Source organism: Micropterus dolomieu, linkage group LG09 (genome assembly GCF_021292245.1).
Source record: "Micropterus dolomieu isolate WLL.071019.BEF.003 ecotype Adirondacks linkage group LG09, ASM2129224v1, whole genome shotgun sequence".
Classification (NCBI taxonomy): Eukaryota; Metazoa; Chordata; class Actinopteri; order Centrarchiformes; family Centrarchidae; genus Micropterus; species Micropterus dolomieu.
In genome coordinates, this window is record NC_060158.1 from 23469210 (window position 1) to 23481374 (window position 12165).

At 39.6% G+C, this 12165-nt stretch overlaps 1 protein-coding gene across 1 annotated transcript in view; it reads right to left on the reverse strand.

Annotated features, from left to right (window-relative positions):
• Window positions 1-310: 310 nt before the first annotated feature.
• The window catches only part of fndc5b (fibronectin type III domain containing 5b), a 21548-nt gene continuing 9693 nt past the window's right edge, over window positions 311-12165 (reverse strand). Inside the window, exons 4-6 of the mRNA XM_046059114.1 lie at window positions 6532-6621; window positions 3086-3278; window positions 311-1958 (exon numbers count right to left, since the gene is read on the reverse strand). Of these exons, the coding sequence (XP_045915070.1) occupies window positions 3139-3278; window positions 6532-6621 (230 nt within the window). The 3' untranslated portion in view covers window positions 311-1958; window positions 3086-3138. The remainder of the gene's footprint in view (window positions 1959-3085; window positions 3279-6531; window positions 6622-12165) is intronic.

Genomic DNA, 12165 nt, shown 5'->3' on the forward strand with positions numbered 1-12165 from the left:
ACATTGATTACTTCTTCTATGCAATCAGTTATCAGATCCCAATGTGAATAAACACAAATGTATTTATGGTATGGTACTGTACGATGAAGGATACTGTATGTAAATTACCAAACTTCTGAAGCTGTAACCAGGAAATGTTTGGAATTTTTTCAAAATTTTGATCAATTAATTTTCTGTCAAACTAATTGATATGTGATTACTTATTTCAGCAACAGTTAAAGAAGTAAGGATACTAGCTAACTCTGATGCTCTCCCAATGAATGTCCCACATAGTGGCAAGCATCCTACTGTAAATGTGGATCAGCCTGCCAACAGTTAACCCTTTAATGGGATGAAAGTAAAACAACAAAACCTTTCATGGTTTAGTATGGCATCCTGCATGAGAGACATGAGAGACAGGTTTCAGTTGTATACGCTGCCGGGCAATGTAGCCGGATTATTTTTATGACAGTATTCTTAAAAGAAAAAGATAATCTCATCATCAGCATATAGATTACATATTCAGGTAAATTTTAATTGTACTGCCAGTCCATGAAAGTTGTACTGTGTGCTGGCAGCTGGGCAACCAAATCTGCATTGCATTTGTGATGAATTTACACCTGGACTTTCCATATTTTTTCTCTATCCCAATTACAGCCTTAGATCGCTTATGATGAATGTAGTCTTACAAAGAATTTCAAAACAGGGTTCAGCCACGTAACCAATCATCTCTGTGCTTCTACTGCCTGCCATCCCTGCTGGTATTCAGCCAAACCAGAGTGGAAACCCAACCAGACTTTGACCAGTGTATACAGTAGGAATGATACCCTACATATCTCAATGCTTATTCCCTGCACACCCTGTTGCAGACCACAGGCACCATATGGTGCTGAATATCAACAATCAATCTCAATTTGAACCCAAATCAGTCATTTTCCAGCCATGCAAGTCTTTTAAAAGTTTGACATAGAAGTAAACTTCTGGATTTAAAACTTGGAAGTCGTTGCCAGATTTTGATTTGGAATGTGACACCGCTGTGATGACACATTGCCTGGTCAATCCTTGAACTTTGTCTGAATCATGGCTCAGACAGCGTCATTCAACTCATATAAGAAAAATATGGGGCGCTGTAAAACAAATTTGTCAGATTTTATCCCTGAACTGACAAGGGAATTAAGGTTCCAGTTCAGAGAGGAGAGACAAAAACAGATGCATCACTTAACTGATGACGCAGAGAGAGAAAGCCAGGAGACAAGACTCAATGTGCAATACTTCTGACCCAATAACAAAACAATACCGTAATAAAGATTGGGATTGTGAGGGCTCAAACAATCACAATAGGAGGAGCACCAAACGGCAATGTTATTATTAGAGAGACACTGACACTGAAAGAAAGGGATACAGATGAGCTGCTACACAAAGGGCTGTAACAAAGACAGAAAGGAGGGAATGTGGACGGAGAGATAGAAAAAGAGAAAGTCCTTGGTTTAAAACAGAGCATAGCTTGTTTAGTTGTGTGCTGACTGATACCTGGACCAGCTATTCTTGCGTGGCAACCTACATTTCTGACCAGTGATAACAAAAGAAGTAAAAGACAAAAAAAAACACATTCATGACATTCATGTTTGATCATCCGTTCTTGGGATTCAATGCCACCAATTAGGAGTAACCAGTAGGCCTACTTATGAATAAAGCAGTTCTTGTGAGGAAGATTGTACGTTCCCTCCGGTGCTTTGATTGACAGCCATTTTATGTCTTGTGTCTATACTGGCTGTCCACTCAAAGTAGGCTACACTGAAGTTGTGGTCACAACAAAGGTGAATGTAGTTTTGTCCTCTTCTGTTTCCTGTTTGACCATTTGCAGCCTTTGATTTTGCAAGTTCAGATTGGTGTCCATTGTTTTTGAAGAGTTCCTCTAATGGTTTATCGGTTCTTCAGAACGATGGTGTCTGAGAATGGCTTTCTGTTGGTCTCAGGGTCTGGAAGAAACAAATTTACTGTACTTGGTGAGATACAATGTTAAAATTAAAAGTTCAGATAACATTTTGTAAGGATTCGAAGCAGAAAGTGCTTTCTAGGTCAAAAATCTATCATAGTGTTTGTTTTGTGTTATTTGCAAAACTTCTGAATGAATCCACTTTACTGGAACAATAATTAACCTGAGGAGTCAACAACCAGCCGAACTGAAAACACTGCAGCCTCTCAGACCAGAGGATGCTGTATCGTATAGGCTATGGATATAGGCTATTTAAAAATAATAGAAAGCAAAGCAGGCCCCTCCCGACATTTGAACTAATCGCATATTCATAACAGCATCAAGGAGTAAGATTTTTACGAAGCATATAATGTTTTTTAACGATACTGTCTGAGATTAAAAAAATCAAGCAAGTGTCTCGACTTCAGAACTAAAGTTACTGTTTTGCACATGCATTTATAAGAGAAGTATTCAGTGCTTTTACAAAACACATAACATTGATTATCGCCACTCTCTCCTGCGTGGATGCTTCAGTTTAACATTACTGGGCTGCTTTAGCAGATGCTTCAATACAAAAAAAACGGAAGAGAATGTTCTTTGCATCTCTGAGTGTGACACAGCCAGGTTTAATGGCAGGATTTACAGCCGTGAAAAGAACACCTCTCTCCATCGTTCTCCATTCTTCCTTTAGCTTTTTGGCTAGCCGCTGACTTGAACAACATTACGTCCATTTTTGCTGACCTGCAGCGCGGTCACGCATGTTATATTAATATGCGAAATGAAACACAAAGAAACAGATCCAACTCTGAAAGGGCAGTTTATTATTACGTCAACAAGAATTTACAAACAATAAGTAATCTACAGTCTTCTGACCTACTACTAAAGTACTTTTGCCCCCTGACTGTATAATATAATAATGTTTAACCTAACATAACCTAATGAAGACTTGGCCCCTTGAGGATAAGATTGTGTGGGTGATTTAGGTTGCTGCTAAAGTGTAATTTACAAAATGGAGCAAAAACAGAAAAACATAGAAGTAAATATACAACTTGGTTTTCTATGAGGTAGGCCTATTACATAAGCTGAGATTTTTATGTTGATGACAGTAAATAAAGATTTTTTGTTCCTCACCTGTCCTGAGGTTGAAGGAGTTGGTTATTGCGCAAGGCTTTGCAGGGCTGGTCTTAGACGTTGCTGCGCAGTAGCCCCCCCTGTGGGTGCTCTGGAGTACTGCACTCTGAGGAGTTCTTGGCTTTGTCCTTGTTGTTGTTGGGCTCGTTGTCTTTGATGATGTCATACTGACGACAAAACAGGGCGATCACCCCTGGGAGACGGACATGATAATTATCTGTTAGAACAATAACGGCTGTTAAAATTCCCTTTTCCTTTGGTATATTTTGGTAAGGTTAAAGGTCAAGATCAGCTATTTGAACAGCAGCAGACAGAGCCAGGCTAGCTGTACCCCCCTGTTTCCAGTCTTTATGCTAAGCTTAGCTAACTAACAGACAGTTATGAGAGTGGTCCCTATCGTGTCATCAAACTATCTGAAAAAAACTGATTAGGCATATTTCCAAAGGTATTAAACTATTCCTTTAAGGATTAGTAATACAGTAGGAACAGTACGAGAGGGTTACATGGAAGCTTCTTAGCTCTACCCTGCCTGCATTAATCATGTATTCTCAAATTAAATCTCAGCTTTAAACATAGACAAGACATGTTATATCTCATTGTTTTACTGCTCCTGGTCAATAAATTACAACCACAGCCAACAACCGGCTAGATTATCTTAGCACAAAGACGGGGGCAAACAGCTAACGTATGCCAGGCCAATGACATGATATGACGTGTTAATTAGTGAGCTAGAGGTGCTGGTAGGCGCTTATTGTTACCAGTCTTTGTGCTAAGCTAAGCTAAGAAAGAAATCAAGAAAGCAAACAACAGTATTTCCAAATATGTCAAACTATTCCTTTAAGGATTAATAATATAATAGGGTTACATGGACACTTCTTAGCTCTAAAACCCTGATTTAATCACATATTTTCAAATTCATTCTCAACCTTTAACATTTACAAGAAATCCTAAATGAGAGAATAATGAGAATAATGGCAAGTTTGAATAACTACCATTTCATGACAACTGAGCAAACTTCATCTGCTTATGAGGACCATGTGATATGACCAACAGCCCCAGAACGAGTAAGTGGAACATTGAGTAGAAATTGTTTTGCCAATTCTAAAACACATATTGTAAAATCGCATCTCACCTGATTTAAGCCTACATCTCTATATTCAACCCTCTATAATGCTTTATGAAAACTGGTTTCAAGACCTTCAGTTTACACCTTGAAATACTGATACACAGCAACACCTTTCTTTCAATAACAGATGGGGGATGTGATGATATGTACTATTGATATGTTATTTATCGCTATTCATCCATTCAATAAAGTCGACCAAACTGAACTGACAGAAACAGAGACATGAATACGATGAAACATGTCAGCGGAGATATGAACTTGATGATAAGATAACTATGTGAAGCCTGCCTTCAGTCGAAAAGATTAAAAACATGGCAGAGGAGAGAGATAGAGAACAAGCACAAGAAGGAGAAAGAGAATAATTCATGAGGGCGGAGAAGGAGGGTTGAGGCAGGAGGAATCTGGCCCGAACAGGCTTCTGTCTTGGCTGTTCTGCTTATGTCAGCCTCTGCTCATCTGATCACTGCAATACCAAGGGCAAGATGGGATATCTCACTGTGGTATCCCCCAGCATGCCCCACAGGCCCAATTAAAAGCTGAAAAACACAATCGCCTCCTTCACTTTCAGTGTTTTTCCACCATCCTGTCCTCCTTTTTCCTGTTCTCGAGACTCATTTGCTCAGTTTTGCTCCCTCTCTAACTCTCTTTGAATCTCCCTGTCTCATTGTCTGCGTCACGACATTGGAAAGAGAGATCCAGGCCTCTTCCTGTTACTGCTATATACAGTATAATAATTATAATAATTGTAATAATAGACAAATAACAATAATAATATAATATTTGTATCTCATTATACTTGGTGAAATAGGTTAGGAATGGCTATTTATAGCTGTGTACATCTGTAAAACAGTGCTGAAATACACAAAAGAATAACTGCAACAGAGAGCTAATGACTGGGAGGCATAGATAGGAAGCAGGCTTATAGCCTTGTAGTTGCAACTGGCCACACTTGCTTGGACACCCTGAAATTGACTATGCTTATTTATTTATCCCTAAATACAGTACGAACAAACCAGTTAACAGATTGTTTCTTTTCATGATTTTAAAATCTATTGCCAAAAAAGTTTACTTTTATGTGAATGTAAGAGCTGAGTTCTCCATCTCTGACTGAGCAGCAGCTTCTGTCCGAATGATCCCCAAAGTAAGAGTACGGTTGCTGACATGTTTTTTTGCTGATATCAGTTTGTTCACATTAGAATGTGTGAGTCAGATTTTCTGCAGCTGCCAAGTGTGAAGGAATACTTTATGGGTACTATGATACAGGTTCCCTGGTCATGATAGGGACAATTGCTTCGCTAAAGTAAGCCAAAGGTGACAGCCAGAGACTCTCCAAATCTCTAGGTCAGACTCTGTCTCTCCTCTCTGCTGCTTGTCGACTGACTGGCACAGCTGAGTTAATAGTGATGCACTGTTGTACATCTTCAACAGTCACACTTGAACCTGGCTCACAATATTTTCCTTAACACTAAGGCGTAAAAGTGAAAGCCGTCAATTGAGCATCCCCAGGTTATTCTAACTAAGCTAGCGCATTTAATCAATGTAAATACAATGCAAACTAAAGAGATTTAAGAAGGTACAGTATTTATTTGCACTAAGGTGGCTCTATATTGTTTTTGGCAATAGGTCAACCATTTTGCTCCAGACTACACAAAAAAAGTGAAATGTTAAACAGATATGCACAAGGGCCTGTCGAGGGATGATACCTGTCGACTCTGTGGCCCTACCAGCAGTTCAAGTTTTTACTTATTCTGTGAAATATATAAACATCTACGAACAAAATTTGGTATTCATGGTTCCTTGATGATTTTTCCTAATGACTTTAATGATACCCTGATTTCTCCTTTTAGCGCCACCTCGAGGTTGACATTTGTAGTTTTGAGTGAAATGTTCCAGCAACAGTTGGATTGATTGCCATGAACTTTGGCACAGACATTATTTGCCCCCTCATGGTAACCTGTAATAAATTTGGTAATCCCTTTTTATCTGGTGTCGTTATCCGGCCAAAAGTTTTATTTGTCCAGTACTTTGGTTTATGATGTAATACCTGCATAACTAATGAAATTCCCATTAACATCATCTCTGCTTTGTGTTGACAAGCATATCTGGCTGAGTGTACAGAATCTAAACCTAGAAAAAAAGTTTTGGCCATCATCACATCATCCCAAAACCACTGCAGGGCACAAAATAGTCACCACAGAGAGATGACACCATACCAGGTTTTTGTCTTATAATAGGACCTCAGTCAGTGAGCTTATTTGCCCCAAGTGGATTTCTATGAGGTCTGCAGTGATAAATGTACATTGTTCAAGAGGAATATTACCTGCCCACATGATGAGCACCACTACAATGATGATGAGTTCTCCAGCCCTCAGCTGGGCAGCCTGACCAAACTCCTCCATCATCACCTCATCTGGAGAGAGAACACACACACAAAATCAACAACGTGCCACTGAGGACATGATTCATTGTCCCAGAGAGAAGATGTGAAATTGCCAGCACTCTGAACCTCTGCAGGGAAAGATAAAAGAATAAAACAGGTTGACAGGAGAGAAGAGAGGCCGCCTGGTGTAAATCTTCCACTCTGATCAGTGTAATTACAGCTAAGTGAGAGCAGAGGTCTACAGAGACAAAGAGAGCTGGATCCCAAAACCAATCACTCATTGTATTTCTCTTACTGACAGGAGTCTGGCAGCGGCAGCGTAACACCAATCTCAGGGTTAAGGGTTTGAACACTGTCTGGACTACAACCTCTCAGTCTCTGTTGCCAACAGCAAGCCTATTCCTACCCCACATTTCCCTTAGTCAAACCCTCTCCCACTTCTAGACGGGGGTGGGGGGGGGGGGGTCCCTTGGCACAGCACTGTATGATATCAAAAGGCTTGCATGAATTACATCACGACATCACTGTCACAGAGTTGTCTTTACTTGTATTTTTAAAGAGGAAGTCTCTAGAACACATGAGCTGAAGGGGTTGGCCTTGTTATAACATAGTACATGCAGCATCATTTTACTACAGCAGCTTACTGACGCAGTTTATGAAATGACCACAGCCAATAAAATAACCATTTTGTAGTATCTTTCTGATACTATAAGGTGGTATTAATTTAATTGTGTTATTACATTTAGAAGTGTAGAAATTGATGGGAACATTTTGATCAACTGTGCATAACAACATTAACTCAACATCAGTGACGCCATGACTTCTGCTCTCTATAAGCAGGCTTGAGTTTTCCCCGAGTGTGGTCACCATCCCCATCTTACAGTGTCTGGATGAGTCGAGGACGATGGTGCTTCTGTGGTCAGGCTAGTTGTGGTCTAGCTGAGGCCTCAAGCTTGACACATTGGAGGTACGCGATTATAAAGTTGGTAATAACGGATTACATGTCTCTGTCACTATCCATGTCAACAGTCTTGGGCAGCTATGGATTACTTTCTTAGCACTCTTTACAGCAATTTGATTACTTGTTTCAGTAAGGAAATACAGTTTGAAATGACTAATTACTAACACAACTAAGAGAACCAGGTGACAGTTTACTGCACACGACAGATACAATAATCAAAGTAGCTCAGTCAGGTTAGAATCTAATGACTAGGTCACTGTCAACTTGTGTGTCAAACATGAGGCTAATAACAAACTTCAACACATGAGATCTACTGCCCTGCTCAAAAGTGTTTATACAGTATTGTCATGACTTGATCTGTAGAGCAAAGCATCTGTTCTTTGTTCGAAGTAGAAAACATCAAGCCAAACTCCATAAAAATAATTTAGCAAATCAGTGTGGCGTGTCATTCACATAAGTAGGCCTATGTGCTCCCGTCTACTGCAGCTGTACTGGGGAGAACAGATCACTGTGGTTGTACTGTGGCATCTTCCATACTGCCCAGTATGTGGGTAACTGTGTAAATGTGACGCAGGCTGCTGCTGCTGCTGCACTACTGTCAGAGATAAATTAAAGGTTGAAACAGTTCCATCAGTGAGTAGGGTCTGCAATGTTTTACTCCCGTAAAAGACTGATTTACAAGACTGCAGATTTTGCAGCTCCTTGTAAAATATGATAACCAACATTAAAACATACCTCAACACTAGCCACCAAAGATTTTACTAACTTATGAAAACTTAAGTGCACTCAGGATTTGTACCATATTTTGCTATTATTGGATATGAGCTACAGGCAGAGATTGAGACAAAGAGAGCTAAATGGACAGAAAGGTTGTGTGTTGTGTTGAATTGTGCCTGCAGATACTAAATAGGTGTCAGGCAGATTAATACCCGTTTAGAAGGGGAGGAAAGCAGTAATGGCTGGGAGATTTAATTAGGACAGCTAATGGATGTTTCCATAAACACACACACACACACACACACACAGGCACACACACAGGGAACTTCGATCAAAGTTGGAGCAAACAAAACGAGTCAGCCCCTCAACATCAAGACAAATTGTCCCACTAAACACTTGTCATATGTCACACATCACCTCAAATTCACGGCAAAATAACGTAAGACATTTTTCTGTCTGTCTTAAAGTCTTATATTCCTTAACACTACGGAAGACATCACCCACACTTGCGAGATATTTTTGCTTTTCCTATAATATTTTAACTTATTCCTAAAGGTTTTATGCATCAAGTGCCTCTAAATTGTGCTAAACTGTGTCCACTACTGTATGTCAGGATAGGGTCTGTGTGTCTAGCTGTTTTGTCTGTGTCTCACTCTGTTTTCACGTTTTATTTTGAAATGGTCTGTGTCAGGTGTTTGACACTGGCTGGGTTTGGTATTGGTATGTTCCCGGTTTGTTTGGATAATAGTCTGTGAAGGGTTTCATGTTTGTTCCTGTCTGTTTGTGGTTTTGTATGTGAGTATTTTGTCTCTTCTGATCCTTGTTTCTGGTTGTTGTCCCACTTCATGTTTTAATGTGGTGATCATCTGTTCCTGGTGTTTGTCTGGTCGATTCCCTAATGCGTTATACCTGTTTGTGCTCCCAGTTCTGCTTGTTTGCTGTTGTATATTGCCTGTGTTTCTGTTGTGTTGTGTGTCCGTCTGATCATGTGTTGTACTTGCCGTGTGCTCCTGTTGTGTTCAAGTCATGCGTTACCCTTGTTAACATGCCTGCTTCTACCCTGCATCATGGTTAGCCATACCTGTCAAACTTTGGATTACTCTTTGTGCCGAAGCAGTGTGCAGCATGGGGCCGGAGTAAGAGTGTACTCTGCATTGAAAAAGTTTGGGGTTGTGTCTTCTTTTTTTGCCTTTATAAACCAAAAACATAAGAGCAAAAGTGGGAGGAATGGGTAAACCAGTGTGTTTATCTGTTCTGCTCTAAGCTGCAATCGTTAGCAATTCAGGCTAACTAGCTTTCAGTATACATTAGTAAACAACTTCATTTTTTTTTTATCTTGACCCTCCCCAAGGCTACAAATATTTTTCACCAAAACAAACAGCTTATTTCTTAAGCAATATGCTAATCCTTACAATTAACTTCATTATCACACAAGCTGTGTGGAATTCACAGATTAAGGCTGCATGACAGCCACCCGTCCTACTACACAAAATTAACTAACAAATTTATAAGTAAAATAACAAGCCTATACACACACACATCCATTTATGACCGTTTTTCTAAATAAACGGAACTAGAAGTGAACGGAATAATATAAGTTGGCACGTCAGTCGTAAAAATATCATTTTTAAAAATGTATTAGGCACCAACATATCCACTCGCGGTGAAAGGTGAAAGGACCACATCAGGAGGTAGTCTGACTCGCATTGTGTTCGAATCTAGCCTAACATGCTGGAATCCATAAACAAACTGACACAATCTTCTTTTATACAAAGAAAAGAATAACATTTGCCGAAATTTCAAGCGGGGACAAATAATTAAGAATTTGTCGTAGACAGCATTTCACAGAGATCAGGCTTCTCAAAGTACCATTTTAGTCTTAAGTGCAGACAATTCATGAAATTTACTCCTTAAACTTAAGAATCAAGTTCTCACATTTCTCAAACCTAAGAATCACTCTTACTCTCCCAGTTATTTAAGACAACTCAAGGGGTCTCTCAAGTGGTTAGGAGCTGCCACAGGGGCTTGTGACGGCACTGTGGAGACAGAGACATGCACAAATCTTTCAGAACAGGAAGAATGTTTCTGAATTATTTGACGAAGCGCATTTAATAAGACGGGGTCGGACAGCGCAGGCATAATCTTTGTCAGCGAGTTGGTGTGGGACGTCATCTCACCACTGACTTTACTACACAGTAATGCGTTTTCAGTTAAATTGAAGGTGGTGATGACGCTTCATTTATTTGCCACAGGACAAACGCGGCAATGCTGATGATTTTGGCCTTCACAACCATCAATAAGCCAAATAGTCATGGAAACAATTATAGCACTTAGGCTACAGCTCCACACATTGTCACGCGTTTCATCGACTTTCATCGAGCAAACAAAGTTCATGCAAATAGCCAGCTTCGCAGGAGTAGTAGGCGCATTGATGGCGCTCATATAAAGATAAAGTTTTTTATCTTTCATTTATTAATGTGTAGGCCTATATCATAATGTATTATCTTGAAAATTCTTTATTGTTAAACGTGTGTTGAATATAAACTCCTCTTAGGAATTTCACCATTCAATGTGAATTTATCTGAGAATATTCTTAAAGAAGGAAATCTCTTCAGTGATTGGTCCTTGGCTACAACGTCGTACAAAATCCTGTTTGCGGCACAGCAAAGTGTCGTAAATCAGCACTGAGACTGACACTTAAGATTTAGTCCTACACTTCACTCAAATTAGAACTATGATGCTTGATAAGTAACTTTTAAGCACAGCTTTGAGCCAAGAATTTTTTTACTCTTAAGTCAGTTCTTAGCAGCGTTCTTATGAGTTATTCTGAGAAGCTTGATAAATACGGGCCCTGATCTCAATGAGGATAATAAGAACACATTCAAAATACCAGGTGTAAACACAAGGCAAGATCAGATCATTTATTTTCTGGTGTGTTTGGGAATCCTGTGATGGAGAGAGAATCATCCACTAAGGGGGTGAAGGTGGGGCGTGAAGTCCAATGAGGTTTAGGTAGGTCTGGGAGATAAGTTTAGTATTTTGAAAAAAAAAACACGTATTTAAAGAGAGAAGATCGGGTGCTTTTTTTATCCAAGTATGTTTATAAAGTTGCTTATCAATGCCACTTTTCGTGAACTGACCAATCAAAGCCTGGATGGGGCAGGACATTACAAAAGGCTGACGTGGTGCTAAAGCAAACTCATTCTGTATGAATGGTCATGATTATTGATAAGTTAGCCTTTAGCACTAACAAATTAGAAACTAACCACCATTTAGAGCATTTCTCTTGCACAATGATTTAATGAATGAATATGTGGAATTAATACTATACTAGTGTTAGCTATATAGGATACTATTATCAAGGCCTACTAGGCCTACTATAAACAATCTGTAGGCAGACATAAGCCAAATAAAGTGTAACCCATAGATATATTCGTATTATACTAACATTAAATTTATCATCAGACTGCAGCCTGCCTGCTCACTGTCGGCTCCTACACACACACACACCGCCTAGCAGAGACCACCGCTCCATTATGGTAGAAACGGTGAAGTTGAGTTAGCTCCAAAGTACTCGAGTTGCCGACAGCTACGCTCGTTAATTTAACTACGTGCAATAAAACCTTCGTGAGTAAAAAGACAATACTTTATCAATACACCTGTCTGTAGGGTAAACATGTAGAAAGGGTTAATTTAATCATCTCTGTCCCCTGTCTATCATCCAGTATGTTATGTACAAGCACAGCTAACGTTAGCTTGGCAATTAGCCAAATGTTACAGACAAGCTAAATAGAAAGCTGTCTGTCTGTAGCACAGACTGGTCTGTAGTCTTAAAATTTGTCACATTGTTGTAAAGTCAACTTCTGGCTGAGCCAAACCAGGTGCTCTTCCTTCGA